The sequence below is a fragment of the Erpetoichthys calabaricus genome, chromosome 8 (genome assembly GCF_900747795.2).
Source record: "Erpetoichthys calabaricus chromosome 8, fErpCal1.3, whole genome shotgun sequence".
Taxonomy (NCBI): Eukaryota; Metazoa; Chordata; class Cladistia; order Polypteriformes; family Polypteridae; genus Erpetoichthys; species Erpetoichthys calabaricus.
The window spans coordinates 125,653,578-125,674,980 of NC_041401.2; the positions used below are offsets into that span (position 1 = coordinate 125,653,578).

General features: G+C 40.5%; 1 protein-coding gene across 4 annotated transcripts in view; it reads right to left on the reverse strand.

Annotated features, from left to right (window-relative positions):
- The window catches only part of tp73 (tumor protein p73), a 163,864-nt gene that overhangs the window by 123,040 nt on the left and 19,421 nt on the right, over positions 1 to 21,403 (reverse strand). For 3 of the 4 annotated variants that reach the window (XM_028807452.2, XM_051931288.1, XM_051931292.1), the window contains exons 2-4: positions 20,383 to 20,550; positions 3,162 to 3,257; positions 2,198 to 2,336 (exon numbers count right to left, since the gene is read on the reverse strand). In XM_028807452.2, the coding sequence (XP_028663285.1) occupies positions 2,198 to 2,336; positions 3,162 to 3,220 (198 nt within the window). In that variant the 5' untranslated portion in view covers positions 3,221 to 3,257; positions 20,383 to 20,550. The remainder of the gene's footprint in view (positions 1 to 2,197; positions 2,337 to 3,161; positions 3,258 to 20,382; positions 20,551 to 21,403) is intronic. The other variant, XM_051931289.1, reaches the window with a different exon arrangement.

A 21,403-nucleotide genomic window follows, 5' to 3' on the forward strand; every position in this document is an offset into this window, starting at 1 on the left:
GAGTTTTCAGTGGCCCAGTCAATTAATAATAAATAGAAGACTGGGTTTCTTCCATCTATAATTCCCATGTAATCTTGCAGGAATCCTGAAGAAGCAGTATTAGCAGACTGTGGCCTACCCATTGTATTGTCGTCTCAGCCAGGATAGGTACCACCAGCCGCTCCACCACCAGCCACTCCAACAAGGTTGTCCATCGAACTATGAGTTCCTTCACTTTATGTATGTGTGTGCGTATATATACAGTGTGTGTATATATATATATATATATATATATATATATATATATATATATATATATATATATATATATATATATTTATTATTTTTTTTTTTTTTTTCTAGTTGATTTGTAGTTGATTCTGGGGTTTCGTCAGGGGTATGTTTTTGCTCCTGCTCTGTTCAATGCTTGCATGGACTGGGTGTTGGGTAAGGTCATGGGGTCCAGCGGCTGTGGGGCATCTGTTGGCAAAGAAAGATTCACTGATCTTGACTTTGCCAACAATGCTGCGATTTCCACAGAGTCAATGAAGGCTCTGATTGGGGCTCTCGAGAGACTGAGCGAGGAGTCTGAGTGTCTGGGCTTGCGAGTGTCCTGGATAAAAACTAAGATCCAGGCCATAAATGATCTCTTAGGTACAGCCATCAGCAGTGTGTCTGTCTGTGGAGAGAATGTTGATCCTGTTGATAGGTTTACTTACCTCAGCAGTGACATTCACGTCTCTGGTGACTCATCCTATGAAGTTAGTCATAAGGTCGCTGGAAAAGAGTTCGTGACACTCTCAATATCTATGCAAAAGGACGAAGGTTGAGTCTTTAGAGCCCTGGTGTTTCCTGTCTTGCTACAGTATATGGTTGTGAGACATGAATTCTATTAAGTGACCTGAGACAAAGACTGGACTCCTTTGGTGCTGTTTTTCTTCAGAGAATCCTTGGGTACCGCTGGTTTGACTGTGTCAAATGAGTGGTTTCTCATGGAGTCCCGAATGAGGCACATCACCTGCATTGTGTGGAAGCATTAGTTATGGCACTACAGCCATGTGGCGTGATTCCCCAATCCACATTGTTGAGGACCTGAGTGACTGGACCAGGTCAAGGGGATGCCCACGTGACACATGACTACAGTAGATAGAGGGTCATTTCTGGAGGGTGGGACTAGACCGCGTGTCTGTCTGGGGGCTGCCAAACGGGACCACAAGCTGTTTCGTTGTGTGGTGGGTGCGGCAACACGCTGTACCAGTGCATGCTCCCCAACCTGACCTGACCTGTACTCATATATACATGAGATACACTCCAAACATAATTTAAATGGGGGAAACAAGATTTTATAAAATAATAGTACTCCTATATATAATAAATAATGCATACTACCAATTCCAAAAAAAAGATATTAAAAAATGCAACTGATAATCAATAGTGTACCATTTCAATAACACAAACAGGCATTATTAGCATGCTACGTCAGTGGCAAAAGCTGCCAGAAATTTCCTGCATAGGCCAATAAGGAAGCTCTTCTCTAATGATTTGATTACAGCTACAGCTGGGAGCCCAACAGTCTCATGTTGCAGGCTTGGCTTGGTCTGTAATTAACAGCAATCCTTTTCTGTTTAATCCTAAGGCTAGCCACTCTCTCAGGTGCACAGTAACAAATGCTCAGCAGTTGGGAGGGAAATTGCCCTTGAACAGGAGGGAAAAAGAGTGGGAATATTGAGGTCTTAAGGAAAATAAAATTTTCCTCAAATCCAACCCTTTGCCAAAATTACACATACAAAGAAACTGAAAAATAATACACTTTACAGCTATATTCAAACAGAATTCTTAGGTAACATTCTGGGTAAAAGGCAAAAGAAGATCCCAAGCAACCTCTTATAAATAAATCAGCCTCAAGGGGAAAATGTGTAAGACAGTTACAGTAGAAAAAGGAAATATAATTCTTTCTAAAACTTATTTGGACCATTACTCTGTGAATGGGAAATCATATCTAGAAACTTTCTCTGACATGGGTGTGATGTGAAGATCAGGTGAGAAAGAGTACCAGTAATCTTCATTCTGTGTTTATTGGCAATGTTACAACAAATAGGTCCAGCAGAACTAAAACCTAGCAAGGAAAATAAGAAATTAAGGATAGAGTCATAATTTAAAGTTTGATCTGATCTGGAACTTTTAAAATTCATCAGACAGATGAAACACCAACTCTTACCATAATAGTCTCATTCATGCCCCTCATCCGATAGACATCCATACACACCTCCGCTCGGCTAGACGGCAAACTGGTAGAAGCTTCATCAGTTCCAGAGTGGCCATTTGGTGGAAGAACAAAGTAAGTGCTGTCTGATTCTCTGTGAAAAGAAACAAGTGGTTATCTCATTATTGTAAAATAGATATTCAGTTTTTAAAGTGTGCTGCATTAACACAATTTAATAGTTTAGTTCAGTAAACTGATCGATTGTTCTGTAAGCAACAACAAATATTTTGTTAAAATCTTAAAAGGAATTCAGATGTGTAAATTACTCAGAGTAGTACCTTCAAATATATATATGAAACAATTGTCCAGTTTCTTATAATAATTATCTGATTAAATACTATTTAAACATGTATGTTCCACGTCATTAGTCCAGAATAACACATTAAAATAGAACACTTCAAATTAAAAAGGCATCTTGCTTTTAAAACACATATGAACGCTGAAGAGAAATTAAACTATAAGGTTGAGAATTTCCTCTTTAATCAGGGTGTTACAGTAGCATAGTGGTTAACACTGCAGCCCAGCTGTAGTCTGCGTGGAGTCTAAATATTCTTCCTTGTCTACATTGGTATACCTTCCTGTATGTACACGGCCCCAAAGACTTGCACGTTAGGTTAACTAGCAAGTTTAAATTGGCCCTGAGTGAGTGTGGATATGTGTTTGTGAAAGGGCCCTGTATTGTTTCTGTATTACATCTAATGGTGCTGGGATAGGCTCCAGTACCCTTACTAAGTGAGTTTAAGATTTGTTTTACTTTTTAATGACTGGGACACAGAGTCTTCTTAAATTAGATATTTAGCTCCAGGAAAGAAAGCTGGGAAGAAGTTAATAAGTAAGGTTGACACAGTTCACAATAAAAAAATCTTTAATATTTTTTCAAATTGTTTCAGTATCAAAAAGAGAATAACAACAAACTCACAGGGTGCTCCAGAGGTGCTCAAATGTGCTGCCTTCATCGGCAGGAGAAGACTGCGACATCTTGATTTCTGGGTAATTCACTGAGAGACAGATTATTCTGCAAATGGTGAAAAAAAGTAATCAATGATGTGTTTACTATTAACTTTTCCTTGAAATGATCACAACATGGTTTACTATACACTTAAAGGAAAAGAATAGTTATTATGTTTGCTGTGATATGGAGATTCTGTTTTTTGGTCTTCCAAAAAAGATAAAAGTTCCTATCCCACTAATATTTCAACTTGTGGAGAAAACCCACAGAGTAAGAGCAGATTTTGAACAATTAATTAAATAAAACATGTGTTTCAAGTCTGCGGTGGGTTGGCACCCTGCCCGGGATTGGTTCCTGCCTTGTGCCCTGTGTTGGCTGGGATTAGCTCCAGCAGACCCCCGTGACCCTGTGTTCGGATTCAGCGGGTTGGAAAATGGATGGATGGATGTGTTTCAAGTTAATTAGCAAATGCTAATAACAATTTCATTGTACTCTGTACATGTGACAATAATGACCCTATGGACGTATATGGTAACCTCCCAAGGGCAACTGGGGTGAAAGGATGTATGCACTTTTTTTTAATAAACATATGGTGACATCACTGTTACAGCAGTATAAAAGTACTGATTTGAACTCTAAGGTCTAGTTTATTATTTGTAAATACCCACTACTTACACGTTTTTCTATGCTTAACATATTTGTCAATGATATCAGACAAAAGACTGCTTCTTTGTTGATCAATGGCATAGATAGCAGAGTCCTAAACGTAATTTTATCAAATCTTTCTATTTTTGTGTAAGAGTTCGTAGAGCATAAATTACAAAATTATGCACTTCATGCATAAGGCAATGTCCCACATGACAGAAACATGCTTCTTTGGGGCATATTAAAATATTTAACGGCAGAGTAGTGGCTCTGAGGCTAGGGATCTGCACTGGCAATCGGAAGGTTGCCGGTTCGAATCCCGTAAATGCCAATAGGGACTCTGCTCTGTTGGGCCCTTCAGCAAGGTCCTTAACCTGCAATTGCTGAGCGCTTTGAGTAGTGAGAAAAGCGCTATATAAATGCAAAGAATTATTATTATTATTAAAATGCAATGGTCACACAACTTTGTGGTTGTTCAGTTTTCTAAATAATTTTTTGACAGTATAATTTCTCACATTAAAACATCATTTGTTAATACAAGGCTGATAACTGTTCAAGATTAACCTGTAAAGTGAAGAAGAGTTTGGTCCTTAATTGTAATAAAAGTACACAGATGGGATATTCTCATGTAGACAAAGAGAACAAAATGTTTTGCAGATAAGTGGAAGCACTGCTGCCTTGCAGTAAGGAGATCAGGGTTCACATCATGGGTACTTCCTCTTTAGAATTTTATTGTGCTTCCTGTGTCTACATGGGTTTCCTCCGCATGATCCAGCTTCCTCCCACAGTTCAAAGACATGCAGGTTAGGTGGACTGGCAATGCGGAATTAGCCTTGGTTGTGTGTGTATATGTGTGTGTGTTCAGCTTGTGATGAACTAGTACTCTAGTACCCCAGGGATTATTCTTACCTTGTCCCCTATTTATGCTGGAATACTCTCTGGTCCCCTGCACCGCTGCTGAGAATTAAGCAGACTTAATGTTATCTAATGGGCAGCACAGTGGCGCAGTGAGTAGCGCTGCTGCCTCGCAGTTGGGAGACCTCAGGACCTGGGTTTGCTTCCCGGATCCTCCCTGCGTGGAGTTTGCATGTTCTCCCCGTGTCTGCGTGGGTTTTCTCTGGGCGCTCTGGTTTCCTCCCACAGACCAAAGACATGCAGGTTAGGTGGATTGGCGATTCTAAATTGGCCCTAGTGTGTGCTTGGTGTGTGGGTGTGTTTGTGTGTGTCCTGCAGTGGGTTGGCACCCTGCCCGGGATTGGTTCCTGCCTTGTGCCCTGTGTTGGCTGGGATTGGCTCCAGCAGACCCCCGTGACCCTGTGCTCAGATTCAGCGGGTTGGAAAATGGATGGATGGATAATGTTATCTAAGTATTTTTGTACATGTTGCATTTAGATGCAAGTACATGCTTTATTTGCAATTGCTGTATAGTTGACAGTGAGTTTATTAAGTGGAAGTGTGCTTTTAAAGACTAAAACCAATTGAATTAGATATTTATCAGCATTTACATATGACATTTTTCTTAAAATACATTTGATTAGTAAGTAATATATTAGTCACTAGAGATCACTGTGGTACAGTGGTTAGCACTACTGGGGCAGCGGTTCCTGTAAGTTGTTCGTACCCTAGACTCCTCAATGTCTAGGAAGGATTTTCATGTGTTCTCTAAGTAGGTCTTCCTGAAAATATTCCAGTTGCCCTCCCCCATTGTAACAACATGCAGTTTAGATTAAAGATCCCTTCTAAATTGCCCCCAATGAATGAATTTGCCTTTGACTTTAGGATGACTTTAACCTAATCCAGATTTGGTTCATGCAATCAACCCAATGCTAATGGTAATATCTCTGGCTGTTGTGAGGCTCAATTGGATTATGTTGGCTAGAAAACAAAAGGATGTTCATCACTGGCCATAATGCATAACTGAGGACACATCATATACTGTACATCTAATAGCAGAACACAAATAGAAAGGGACTGTCTCTGGCTGACTTTAGTAAACAAATTAACCCAAATACATTTAAAGAAAAGTTTTGCTCTGTGATCCATCCAGTCATTTTCTGAATCTGCTTATTCCAGGTCAGACCTGTAAGTAGCTTATGGCAAGAACTTGCCTTGCAAAGGAAGTTTTTTATGTTTCTGCTATTAGAAGTCTAAATTAAGGGTTTTGCCAGAAATTTCACAGCTTAGCCCTTGTGACCAATAAGGCCAAGTCTTCTTAAGCCATTGTATCCTTCAGAAGAGACAATGCAGCTCAAAAAAGATGATTTAAAATGCAAGATATCTCTTATTTGCAGTTTTAAAGCAATCCCTATTGGACTGAACTTTCTTTATACTGATCAAAATCATGAAACTCTCTAATGTGAATCACTGGATTTCACATTGATGCCCTCCACTACTTTCACTATACATTATGTATTGTTTCACAGTCTCTGTAATACATGAAACTGAATTTGGTAATGGCCTCAAAAACCCAATTATAATTCCAGGACTCTCTTTATCTTTCAAGCCTACAAGCCCACTAGAGGGCTCCAAACACATTATAATTTTGAAAGTCGCATCTCACAGCTGAACTCATTCAGCTGTGCCTACTTGGGCAAGTCCAAACCTGCACACACCACAGAGAGTTAAGATATGTCATCTAGTCCACCCCTGTCTTTTCCCTATGCCATGCAGCATCAGGAAAAATCCCTTCTCTGGAGACTTTAAGAGCAAAGCTTTCAATTACTGTGTAGTAGAAAATGCACTGGCAACAAAAACATTCCACATTCTGCCAGTTAACTGAAATCACAATTTTCACTCCTTTAGTGTTAAAATTTTGGTCTTAATTTAGCTAACTAATATTTATTCTCGATGTAAAATTGCATTGCTTGATTAACCATTCACAATGAAACTGATTCGTACCTGCCTGCCTGGTAATTTAGAAACTTTGAAAAGGGACGGCAGCTACATTATAAACTCTTAAAACCAGCCTATCTGAAGTTAAATGGTTCAGTAAAATAAGACTTGTTATCTCAATTAAATATTATTTAATTAAGGATAACTGAATAAAATGAGTTATTTCTAATAGTGACATTCTTAGAAATTCTTAGTAATCAAAGTAGGGATAATACTGAAGAAGGGCCAAGAATTTTAGAGCTTTTGGCAGCACACTAGTCAGAACTGTTACTTGTCTGCTATTACTGTTATGTAATATGGCTTTAAAATAATACACCTGAATCCCGTCCTAGTCATCATCTGAGTAAAAGTTACATGTACAGTGATCCCTCGCTATATCGCGCTTCGCCTTTCACGGCTTCACTCCATCGCGGATTTTATATGTAAGCATAATTAAATATATATCGCGGATTTTTCGCTGATTCGCGGGTTTCTGCGGATAATGGGTCTTTTAATTTCTGGTACATGCTTCCTCAGTTGGTTTGCCCAGTTGATTTCATACAAGGGATGCTATTGGCAGATGGCTGAGAAGCTACCCAACTTACATTTCTCTGTCTCTCTTGCGCTGACTTTCTCTGATCCTGACGTAGGGAGATTGAGCAGGGGGGCTGTTCGCACACCTAGACGATACGGACGCTCGTCTAAAAATGCTGAAAGATTATCTTCACGTTGGCTACCTTCTGTGCAGCTGCTTCGTGAAGCGACATGCTGCCCGGTGCTTCGCATACTTAAAAGCACGAAGGGCACGTATTGATTTTTTTATCTGTCTCTCTCTCTCTCTCTGTCTGCTCCTGACGGAGGGGGTGTGAGCTGCCACCTTCAACAGCTTTGTGCCGCGGTGCTTCGCATACTTAAAAAGCCAAACAGCCCTATTGATTTGTTTGCTCCTTTGAAGAGGAAGATATGTTTGCATTCTTTTAATTGTGAGACAGAACTGTCATCTCTGTCTTGTCATGGAGCACAGTTTAAACTTTTGAAAAAGAGACAAATGTTTGTTTGCAGTGTTTGAATAACGTTCCTGTCTCTCTACAACCTCCTGTGTTTCTGCGCAAATCTGTGACCCAAGCATGACAATATAGAAATAACCATATAAAGATATGGTTTCTACTTCGCGGATTTTCTTATTTCGCGGGTGGCTCTGGAACGCAACCCCCGCGATGGAGGAGGGATTACTGTATTTCCCATGTGAGTTTTTTGAGGATAATGCACATGTATGTGATTTTCCTCCCAAACCACAAAATGTGCCAATACTGTAATGAACCCCAAGCTATTGGGATAGGCTCTGATTCCCTTATATAGTACAATTAGATTGGGTAGATTAATAAAATGGATGGATAGATGAACAGACCTTCTAACATTTGCTCTTTTTCAATTAAACTCTAGAAGAAATATTTCCTTCAGACAGAGAAGTACATCTAGACTGTAAGACTTAACTTGTATTCAACCAAGTTGATACAGACTCAGCTGCTGGGTTTATTACATCAAATGGATATTTACTTGTGTAGGTTCTTCCCAGTAATTATTTTGCTATATCAGTTACATATCATTTATGTCAATTATCTTGTACTGAAATTGGGGAAGCACAGTGGTTAGGGATGCCGCCTCATGTATTAAGTGTTCAAGTCCTACATCTTGACAGGGAGATTACATATCCTTCCTGGGCGTACTCTTGTTTTAGCTCCACATCCCCTAAGACACATGTGTTAGGTTAATTTGCAATTCTGAGGTGTATATGAGGGCTATGGTGAACTGTTGCCCTGTCCAGGATTAGTCCCACACTTGAGGCCAGGATACTTAGTACAAGGCAGGCTTAAGAATATTTTGTTATGTATTGTGTTTTCCATTTATACTTCATTACAATATATTTTCAAACATTATGATATTGTCATTCAATAAAGACAGTTAAAGATTTTACATATCCTTTGTTATTCTTTCAGATCACACAATTTAATAAATATTCACTTTCAGCGATATACTTCCTAAATGAGGCCAGTCAAATAATGAAGAACAAGACTGAACACAGAGCAGTATGCTCATCCTTCCAATCTTATTTAATAATAACCAATAGGCTATACATCAATAAATCAAAAGATAGAGGTGTAAGATCTGCGTTGTGTTATTTCCTTATGACTGACCACAAGCCCTCCATTAAACAAGCAGGAGCATAGCTGTTTCAAACATGTCAAATACCCTCCTTGTTTAAAATTAAAACCATAGTTGATTTAGAATAGTTCTGTGAGAAGGGCACAACATAGCTATACTACAGACTTTAAGAGAAACACTTGTAATATTACCAAGGTCTTACAGTGAAAGGATGGACAAGATAAAACACTCAACCAATCAACAAAGACAAACAACTTAAAAACCCTGATTACTTCTGCCTCAAAACCAGTTCCAAAAGGCAAAGCATTTATCACTTTTGTGGGCTTACTAGTGCTATACTAGTGCTATAAACTTGTGTAAAAGATCTAGGTTAAGGGACCTCCCAGAGATAGAGTAAACTGTATCTTTTATGAACATTTGCCTCTATGAAACTTAGCAACAACTGCATTATTTAGTTTATGTTTTTTGGCATCAGAAATAATCTTTATTCTTTTTTAATGGTTTGTACTTAAAATGCCAATAAAAAAAAAACACTGGATACTAAAGGCCAAGTTAGCATACTATTTTAATTCATCATGTGATTTTGCTCTCATAATGTATTTATTGTCTAGTTAAATTTGCTTTTCAATTTATTACAAGAAAGTTTCTTAATTTTTTTTGTAATCAAATTTAATACGCATTTAGAGATATCCCAACCTTAAGAAATGTAATAAAAATACAGTATATTATTGGTGTACTTTGTCTGCATTGTTACTTTTCATCCATCCATCCATTTTCCAACCCGCTGAATCCGAACACAGGGTCACGGGGGTCTGCTGGAGCCAATCCCAGCCAACACAGGGCAGGAACCAATCCCAGACAGGGTGCCAACCCACCACAGGACACACACAAACACCAAGCACACACTAGGGCCAATTTAGAATCGCCAATCCACCTAACCTGCATGTCTTTGGACTGTGGGAGGAAACCAGAGCCCCCGGAGGAAACCCACGCAGACACGGGGAGAACATGCAAACTCCACGCAGGGAGGACCCGGGAAGCGAACCCAGGTCCCCAGATCTCCCAACTGCGAGGCAGCAGCGCCACCATGCCGCCCTGTTACTTTTCATTTTATTCTAAATTCTAAGTGGCATTTAATGAACTATTTTTGAATATAACAGAGTGATTCTTTCATCTAAGTCTGCTTTCTTTCAATATTATGCTTTACAAGGAAATTAAACAATTGGCCTGTGACTGATTTAAAAAAAATCAATGCTTAATGAAGGAAGCAGGGTAATGATCAAAAACACAAAATTAAAACTAAGATGAAAACTATTAAAAAAAACATAAACTGAAATAAGATATTAATAAAGCCTAGACATAAAACTAAAACTATAAAACTATAAAATACCTGAAGAGAATAAATGAAATCAAATAGGCCTAATAAACTACAAAAAATAATTTTTTTCATAACCAGACTTAACACATTGGCTAACCTGGGCTGCAGCAACTCCAAAATTAATCTAAATATATGAAAATATATTTGGACTTTGTTTTTCAAAGAAACATTCCTGTTGTTAGACTTGCTGTTCAAGTTGTCTTTAATCCTCTTATCATTATCCCTGAAATAACTCATCCATTGCTATCTAAACTCACACATAGTTTTCCCAGAGTTAATGTGACTCCAGTGAACAGCAGCTAGTGATGGAGAGTGGCTGTTGAAACAGACAGGGCAAGTTAAATATGGGAGGTCAGAACAGAAAGCATGTGAAGAGGAAAGTGATTTATTGCGTGATAATAGTTAATTCTTCATAAATTGACCGCATGATACTTTCTAGGTGTAGTGTTAGTGAAACATATGAAGGTGATGATTTTGTTCAACTGGTAAATTATGATCCCACTTCTAAATGTGCATTGTGTAACAAGAGTTACACAACTTTCAGAGTGGCCGTTCACTGGGTCTCCTATTCGCGAAGGAGAAGTATCAGATACAGATGATCTCTTATAGAATTCAAGTTATAAGTGAACGTGTAGTCTGATGCCAGTCGTTATAAGGTGCTGGCTTTCTTTGCACTTCTTGTAGACCATGGCATAATTCAAAAGCTATTTCTTCTAAGTTTATTTACCAGGTAGATGTATTTTGATGACAACAATTTACATGTCACATCTCACAGGAGAAATTAGTTTTGAAAATAAAACTGTTATTTGATGCACTGATAAATTCACTAGGTCCACATATCTGGACAGAGCAGAGTGGTTTACTAATCACATGTGTTTTTCAAAAGGTCATTTGGCAATGGAGCTATCCAAACATCATATAATTACTGAGTTTGCTGTATCACTACTGAGCAACAAATAAAGTTTTTCGTTAGGCTGACAAAAGATCAGAGAATCTTCAAACTGGTAAACAAACTAAACCTGCTAAAGTGTTTTCTTATTTGTTTATTTCATTCATATTTATTTTTGTAATGATTTCTTTCTTAGTGCTACATTCACAATTGAAACTATGTAATACTGTGAAAGTAATTTTGTGCCAGAGTCATGTCTGAAATATTTTTGCCTCCCTCCTTTCATTCTGTCTCTCTCCATCTCTCAAAGTTGATAATGAAGCATTATTCTCTTTTTGTTGTTAAAGTTTGACATATCATATATATACACTTAACATATTCCTCATAATCTAAGATGTTGTTTCTGTCATTTTATACGTCTCCATTCCCCTCTTGCCAGCTCTCGCTCTCTGATCATGGAATGCTTGCAGTTCATGTGCAGTAGTTATTAATGTCTCAGCTGCTCCTAATCGTTGACACTACATACTAGTTTTAATGTGGTTCCCTCAGTATACTGTAGCTAGGTGGAGTCTGAACAATGACTCAGGCCTAAGGGCCCATGTACTCCCTAAGTCACTGCCTGGGTTTCATGATCATATCTATTAGAACACAGCCAAATCTATATTTTGATTTCTCATAACTGTTCAGCCTGTAAGTGGCATAATTCTGTATATAAGCCATCTCTGACTGAGATGCCCTTAGAGATCAACATGGACAGTACAAAACAACAAAGCCCTGTATTGCAGTTTTTTTTTTTAATACAAAACTGAAAATGAAATTGTAAGTCCATAGTTTTGGTGCAGGACATTCTGTGTATTGGATCGATTAAAGGTAAAAAAAAACCAAAACCTTAACATATAGAGTCACCACAAATTGGACTATGAACTATTACCGGGCAAAGATTGACAAAGGTCAAAAAGTACTAACAATCACAGCACAGATGCAAGTCCAAGTCCAAATAATGCAAGACAACAGCCTTAAGCATATTTGCAAAGAGCAGCAGCTTGGGAAACAAACTAAGTCCAACTTAAAAAGGCAAAGATGGCTAAATTAATTCATTCATTGAAACTGGCATGTTTACAAGACAATGCAACATTCCATTGCTCAGAAAATGTTCTACTGCTCTTAACTTCAAATTTAACATGCCTTGTGCTGTATGAGTAAATAATATGGTGGAAAAGTAAAAAAGTAAATTGAGTAATGGAGAAAGAAGTACTATTTGTTGTTTGCTTTATTCAAGTTAAATTCAGATTTATAATATGCATGCAAAGTGCAGTTTGTTCAGTACAAATGGTCAAAATATGTAGGAATTTTATAAAATTGTTAATATTCAGTAAGTGGTTTAGTTTCTGATTGCCTTTAATGAGATGTACCTTTAAGTCAATATTAACATTAAACGAATAAATCTAAACCAATTAAGTTTACAAATCTGTCCAATTATGATACAAAACTTGACTCCATAATATATGTTTAACCATACCAAAACTAAAACTGAATGTAATATATATATAGAAATAAAATGAATGCTTTTGTGAAATAAAAACTAAACTAAAACTAAAAATACAGAATGAGACTAACTAAAACTAAACTGGATTTCCAAGTAAGATCACAATGATTACATCTTGCCTGAATAAGGGGCCTGAGTTGCCTCGAAAGCTTGCATATTGTAATCTTTTTAGTTAGCCAATAAAAGGTGTCATTTTGCTTGGCTTTTCTCTACATTCATAATGGCTAACATGGTACAACACCCTAGTACTACAAGTAAGATCAGAAATAATATAAAAATAAAAACTACTACAAAAAGCAAAACTATAACTTTGGAAGGAAGGACCTCAGTGCACAATTTGAGATGTCCTACCATGAAAATAAAACAAATAAAGACAAGCAGATACACTATATGGACAAGTTATTAGGACGCCTGACCATTACGCCAACAGAGACTTTAATGACATTGCATTCAAAGACCCCCTTTGCAGCTATAACAACTTCCACTCCTCTGTTTCTGTGGGAATTGGTGCCTATTCATTCTGTAGAGCATTTATGAGGTCAGGCACTGATGTTGGACGAGAAGCTATCCATCCATCCATCCATCCATCCATCCTCTTCCGCTTATCCGAGGTCGGGTTGCGGGGGCAGCAGCTTGAGCAGAGATGCCCAGACTTCCCTCTCCCCGGCCACTTCTTCTAGCTCTTCCGGGAGAATCCCAAGGCGTTTCCAGGCCAGCCGAGAGACATAGTCTCTCCAGCGTGTCCTGGGTCTTCCCCGGGGCCTCCTCCCGGTTAGACGTGCCCGGAACACTTCACCAGGGAGGCGTCCAGGAGGCATCCTGATCAGATGCCCAAGCCACCTCCAATGACTCCTCTCGATGAGGAGGAGCAGCGGCTCTACTCTGAGCCCCTCCTGGATGACTGAGCTTCTCACCCTATCTTTAAAGGAAAGCCCAGACACCCTGCGGAGGAAACTCATTTCAGCCACTTGTATTCGCGATCTCGTTCTTTCGGTCACTACCCATAGCTCATGACCATAGGTGAGGGTAGGAACATAGATCGACTGGTAAATTGAGAGCTTCGCCTTGTGGATCAGCTCCTTTTTCACCACAACAGACCGATGCAGAGCCCGTATTACTGCGGATGCCGCACCGATCCGCCTGTCGATCTCACGCTCCATTCTTCCCTCACTCGTGAACAAGACCCCGAGATACTTGAACTCCTCCACTTGGGGCAGAATCTCGCTACCAACCCTGAGAGGGCACTCCACCCTTTTCCGGCTGAGGACCATGGTCTCGGATTTGGAGGTGCTGATTCCCATCCCAGCCGCTTCACACTCGGCTGCAAACCGATCCAGAGAGAGTTGAAGATCACTGCCTGATGAAGCAAACAGGACAACATCATCTGCAAAAAGCAGTGACCCAATCCTGAGTCCACCAAACCGGACCCCCTCAACGCCCTGGCTGCGCCTAGAAATTCTGTCCATAAAAGTTATGAACAGAATCTGTGACAAAGGGCAGCCCTGGCGGAGTCCAACTCTCACTGGAAACGGGTTCAACTTACTGCCGGCAATGCGGACCAAGCTCTGGCACCGATCGTACAGGGACCGAACAGCCCTTATCAGGGGGTCCGGTACCCCATACTCTCGGAGTACCCCCCACAGGATTCCCCGAGGGACACGGTCGAATGCCTTTTCCAAGTCCACAAAACACATGTAGACTGGTTGGGCAAACTCCCATGCACCCTCTAGGACCCTGCTAAGGGTGTAGAGCTGGTCCACTGTTCCGCGACCAGGACGAAAACCACACTGTTCCTCCTGAATCCGAGGCTCGACTATCCAACGGACCCTCCTCTCCAGGACCCCCGGACAGACTTTTCCAGGGAGGCTGAAGAGTGTGATCCCTCTGTAGTTGGAACACACCCTCCGGTCCCCTTTCTTAAAGAGGGGGACCACCACCCCGGTCTGCCAATCCAGAGGCACTGTCCCTGATGTCCATGCGATGTTGCAGAGGCGTGTCAACCAAGACAGTCCTACAACATCCAGAGCCTTGAGGAACTCCGGGCGTATCTCATCCACCCCCGGGGCCCTGCCACCAAGGAGTTTTTTGACCACCTCGGTGACCTCAGTCCCAGAGATGGGGGAGTCCACCTCTGAGTCCCCAGGCTCTGCTTCCATATAGGAAGGCATGTTAGTGGGATTGAGGAGGTCTTCGAAGTACTCAGCCCACCGACCCACAATGTCCCGAGTCGAGGTCAGCAGCACACCATCACCACCATATACAGTGTTGACACTGCACTGCTTCCCCCTCCTGAGACGCCGGACGGTGGACCAGAATCTCCTCAAAGCCGTCCGAAAGTCGTTCTCCATGGCTTCCCCAAACTCCTCCCACGCCCGAGTTTTTGCCTCAGCAATCACCAAAGCCGCATTCCGCTTGGCCTGCCGGTACCTATCAGCTGTCTCCAGAGTCCCACAGGACAAAAGGGTCCTGTAGGACTCCTTCTTCAGCTTGACAGCATCCCTCACCGCCGGTGTCCACCAACGGGTTCGGGGATTGCCGCCACGACAGGCACCGACCACCTTACTGCCACAGCTCTGGTCAGCCGCCTCAACAATAGAGGCACGGAACATGGCCCATTCGGACTCAATGTCCCCCACCTCCCTCGGGATGTGGTCGAAGTTCTGCCGGAGGTGGGAGTTGAAGCTACTTCTGACAGGGGGCTCTGCCAGACCTTCCCAGCAGACCCTCACAACACGTTTGGGCCTACCAGGCCTGACCGGCATCCTCCCCCACCATCGAAGCCAACTCACCACCAGGTGGTGATCAGTTGACAGCTCCACCCCTCTCTTCACCCGAGTGTCCAAGACATGTGGCCGCAAGTCCGATGACACGACCACAAAGTCTATTATCGAACTGAGGCCTAGGGTGTCCTGGTGCCAAGTGCACATATGAACACCCCTATGCTTGAACACGGTGTTCGTTACGGACAATCCGTGACGAGCACAGAAGTCCAATAACAAAACACCGCTCGGGTTCAGATCGGGGGTGCCATTCCTCCCAATCACACCCTTCCAGGTCTCACTGTCATTGCCCACGTGAGCATTGAAGTCTCCCAGCAGAACGAGGGAGTCCCCAGAAGGTATGCCCTCTAGCACCCCCCTCCAGGGACTCCAAAAAGGGTGGGTACTCCGAACTGCTGTTCGGTGCATACACACAAACAACAGTTAGGACCCATCCCCCCACCTGAAGGCGGAGGGGGGCTACCTTCTCATCTACCAGGGTAAACCCCAATGAACAGGCTCCAAGTCGGGGGGCAATAAGTATACCCACACCCGCTCGGCGCCTCTCACCGGGGGCAACTCCAGAGTGGTACAGAGTCCAGCCCTTCTCAAGGAGATTGGTTCCAGAGTCCAAGGTGTGCGTCGAGGTGAGTCCGACTATATCTAGCCGGAACCTCTCAACCTCGCGCACTAGCTCAGGCTCCTTCCCCTTCAGAGAGGTGACATTCCACGTCCCAAGAGCCAGCTTCTGTAGCCGAGTATCGGACTGCCAAGGTCCCTGCCTTCGGCCACCACCCAAATCAGACTGCACCAGACCTCCTTGGCCCCTCTCATAGGTGGTGAGCCCATGAGAAGGGGGACCCATGTTGCCTCTTCGGGCTATGCCCGGCCGAGCCCCATGGGTGCAGGCCCGGCCACCAGGCACTCGCCATCGAGCCCCACCTCCAGGCCTGGCTCCAGAGGGGGGCCCCGGTGACCAAGGGAAAACGCCGTCCAAAGTTTTCTTTCATCATAGGAGGTTTGAACCGCTCTTTGTCTCATCCCTCACCTAGGACCAGTTTGCCTTGGGTGACCCTACCAGGGGCATAAAGCCCCGGACAACAGAGCTCCTAGGATCATTGGGACACGCAAACCCCTCCACCATGATAAGGTGGCAGTTAAAGGAGGGGTGGACGAGAAGCCTTGGCTTGCAATTTCTATTCCAGTTCATCCCAAAGGTGTTTGATGGGGTTGAGGTCAGGGCAGTGTGTGGGCCAGTCAAGGTTCTCTACACCAAACTCTTCCAACCATGTCTTTATGGACCTTGCTTCGTGCACTGGGGCACAATCATGCTGGTATAGAAAAGGGCCTTCCCCAAACTGTTTCCAAAATGTTGGAAGCATAGCATTGTCCAAAATGTCTTGGTATGCTCAAGCATTGACATTGCTGTTCACTGGAAGTAAGGGGCCTAGCCCAAAACCTGAAAAACAGCCATTATCCCTCCTCCACCAAACTTCACAGTTGGCACAAACCAGTCAGGCAGGTAACATTCTCCCGGCATCCGCCAAACCCAGACTCACCCATTTGACTGCCAAACAAAGAAGCATGATTCGTCACTCCATAGATCACGTTTTCACCACTTCATCCTTAGTGATATGAGGCTTGCATGCAGCTGCTCAGCCATGGAAACCCATTCCATGAAGCTCCAGCTGCACATTTTTTTTGCTTACATTAATGGCAGTGGAAGTTTGGAACTCTTCAGCTATGGAATTAGCAGAGCATTGGCGACTTTTACACAAACTGCACCTTAGCAGTCATTGACCTCACTGTGTGACTTTATGTGGTCTTCCGCTTCTTGGTTGAGTTGCTGTTGTTCCTAAACGCATACCACTTACAGCTGACCGTGGAATATCTAGCAGGGATGAAATTTCACAAACCGTCTTATTGCAAGGGTTGCATCTTATCACAGTACCACGCTTGAAGTCACTGAGCTCTTCAGAACATTCCAATGTGTTTCACAATGTTTGTAAATGGAGACTGCATGGCTAGGTGCTTGATTTTATAAACCAGTGGCAATGGGTCTCATTGAAACACCTGAATTTAATAATTAAGAGGTGTGTCCCAATACTTTGTTCATATAATATATTATTGAAAAGGTTGCACACATAACATATACCATTTTGACAATGATAAAACTAAAATAAAACTTGTAAATAAGATTTATGAAATCTTAAAGCAGTAATTTTCAGCTTAATCAAAGAGATTCATTGTGCCTTTAGTGCAGCTAATATCTTGTTTTTGGGCACATTATATATCTTAAACTTTTACTTTCAGTTTTTACACTCAGTCTACAAATTTAGAATTATCATTTGCTGTTCATTAAAACTTTTTAAAGACATGTTACTATTTATCAGTCTTTTTTTCCTCATCAGAGGCCCAAAAGTAACTCGCACATACCGGGCCAATCGAGAGCCATCAATTAACATAACATACATGGGGAAAAAAAAAACTGTGCTACCTAGAGGAAATGTACAGATATTGAGAAGATACACAAACTCTAAAAATCAGTGTCAGAAGTTCAAACCAGGTGCCAGGAGCTGCAGCTCTAATTCCTGCACTGGATCTTACTCAGACTCAGTCTGGAATCATCAATTTACCTAACCTATACATCTTTATAGGAATTAGCTATTAATTTAAAATCTTGCATTTCTGGTGTGTTGCATTAAAGAAATACGGCATTTGAAAATATTTTATTTAATAAAAGACTTTTAACATCAGGGTTATGGAGTTAAAGTTTTAGTAGTGATGTCATATTTATCTAAATTTGAGAATATTACAGTATCTTGAGCAAAACTCATGCAGGCATAGGGAACATGTGCAAATGCCATAAATAGTGTAGGCTGAACCTGTTGTAGTGTGTGGATGATACTATGTAGCTGGACAAGTGAACAATGATACTGTGCCTGACATGGTTTTGTATTGATACAGTGTTACAGACAGACAGATTGCCATGGGACAGTTGTGACAAACAGAAGTCAGCACATTTAAAAGTGGGAAACACACAAAAAAGGCAAATACAACTTATTGTTGTTGTTTAACACACAAGGTTATAATCATACAGTATGAAGCATAAGGAGCACTGGAGAATCTGTAAAATCAAGGAACTAGAGCAGAAAAGCACATCAAGACTAGTGAGTATAATAGTAACAACTTTCTTAATATTTCCTAATAAGCTAAGCACTTAAAGTTCATAATAAGCTGGTAGATAAAACCATAAAGTCTGGTTTTGCACTAAATGACTAAAAAACAAAGTGATTATAATAAAAACTGAAATTTAAAAGATTATTCTCTATTAGAGAAGATATCAGCAGTCTTCTGTAATTTGTTATTAACCTATTCATCAAGACAACTGGCAACACAATAACAGCAATTAAACCCTGATTTAAGGAAGTATATTCATCTATTTATTCAAAACAAAGATTTTGAAAGATTTAAAAAATGGAACCAAGACATATCATTAAAAACATGTTAATAAAAATTTGTCTCAGCAATTAGTTGCAACAAAACCATGCAGTCATAGGCATGCACAAGAATATTTTATGTTACTTTAGATTGTTTTTAAAAATAACACCACAATTTTCCTGTTTGCACTGAAGTCAGGTGGGCTGGGTAATTATCAGGTGGTTTAAGTTTTTTAAAACTTGATTCAATAAACATTTGATCACAACATGGAAAGTTAAATATTTAATTCTTAATGGTATAAAGATTTTGAATGGTCACTGTCATCACATCTTCATCTTTGGATGGAATATCTAAACAACAAAAAACAGCTTACCCACTAAACACTTAGTAATATAAATAATGCTAGTTTTTTTGGTAAATAAAATCTGAATGTGCATATTTGTTACTCATATATGATTTTCCCCAAAAAAAGATTGTGAAATCTGAGTCCTAGGCCTACTTTGGTACCATTTAGATGGGTTTCTCTTTCCTGATACACTGGATTTCTCTTCATAGCTACAAAGACATGTAGGTTAGGTTAACTGATGATTCTAAATTGACCCTACATGAGTAAGTCTCTGGGAGTGTGTGATTGTGGCCTGTAATGTATTGTGGCTTGGTTTAACTGAGCTTTTCATGGCTGCTTTGAGCCCTGTTTCTTTTTACTATCGTTTAATTTTCTCATACTGTATAATGAATGGGCGGAACGGTGGTGCAGTGGTAGCGCTGCTGCCTCGCAGTAAGGAGACCTGGGTTCGCTTCCCAGGTCCTCCCTGCGTAGAGTTTTCATGTTCTCCCCGTGTCTGCGTGGGTTTCCTCCAGGTGCTCCGGTTTTCTCCCACAGTCCAAACACATGCAGGTGAGGTGTATTGGCGATCCTAAATTGTCCCTAGTGTGTGCTTGGTGTGTGGGTGTGTCCTGCGGTGGACTGGCACCTTGCCCGGAATTTGTTCCTGCCTTGCACTCTGTGTTGACTGGGATTAGCACCCGTGACCCTGTGTTAGGATATAGCGGGTTGGAAAATGGATGTATGGATGGATGTATAATGAATCATGTTCTTTATTTTCTTCATATGGCAAAAATTTTGTTTTTACTAACAATCTCACAAAGGCATCAGAAAGCCTCTTCATTTTACTGACTTTAATACTGCAAGCCACAAATATTCTTCATCCTGTCTCATCACAGTGATAAGAAGACTACAGTCACTACACTTGATTGGTTATTTGGATCAGTACATTTTACATATTGCTAAATTTTAATGCAAAAAAAAAGTCAAAGTGAATTAGAAACAGTGTTCATTGTGACTTAGAAACATCAGTTTCTAACAAGAAAGAACACAGAAGAACATTAAAGAACCTAGAATAAAACTGTCATTTTTCCTAATAATGTACAGTGTACCAAAACACGTTATTGTTTCTAGACCTACAATTTATTTAGCTCCTTGATTTGAACGTACTTACTGGATTTGTGTTTTTACAGCAGCTGCTCCACACCATGTCTCTGTCCTATTGGTCAGAAGTATATGAATCCATTTTTAAAGTCCACTGCAAATGGTTTTTGTCACATGTGTCTCAGAATTCCAGGAGGTCATAAGTGCTGAATGATCAATCAGCAGGGTCTAGTGGGTGCTGTTGAAAGAAAACAAATGATTAAAGGAAGGTGTGTGATGTCATAATGATGGCCTCTACATACAGAAATGAAGGTGCTGAAAACGAGTTAGAACAGTGAGTTTTAGGTAAATTTATATAACCAAAGCAAAATGGAATAGAAACTGATTTTTAAAACTAGGGTTGAGGAATAAAATCAAGTCAAGATAAGTAGGTCACAATATGATAACATTGCAGTTCTTTCAATGTTTTGCAGTATTTTATATATGCAGTTCAATTATGTAATTTATTGTAATTCACTGTTTCTTTTATTTGTCTAAAGTAAAAGTGCCTGTTCATCCTAATTAAATCTTTATCAAATTGGAATTCAAGTATCTCAGTCTTAATGTGGTGATGGTTGAAAATGCTGTTAAGTTACATATCAACCATCAGTATATTACCTTGACATAGCCCTGTCTTGTTAGATCAATTTTTACATTTGTAAAATGTATATTTGTTATCTGATTATGTGATTTTTATTCAGTAATGCCTGTGAATTGCTTGTTTCATATCAGTTTCTTTCCTTCATACAGTATAACATTATGAAAAACAAAATGAAAAAATAAATACATAATAATAATTTAATACTTGAATATCTATAGCCATGCTAATGTTTAGCCATCAACAACAACAACAAAAAACCAAAGTAAAATTACTCACAAAGTACTTTTTCACTCACATAAGAAAAAGAGTTCACTGTAATATTTAAGAAACTTTGGGTGCAACCTGTTTTGATCTGCAAGTACCAATACAGACTATAAAAATTCATTAAAGTATAAACAACAAAACACAATACTTATCGTTAGTTATCAATAAGATACTTTATGCTTAAGAG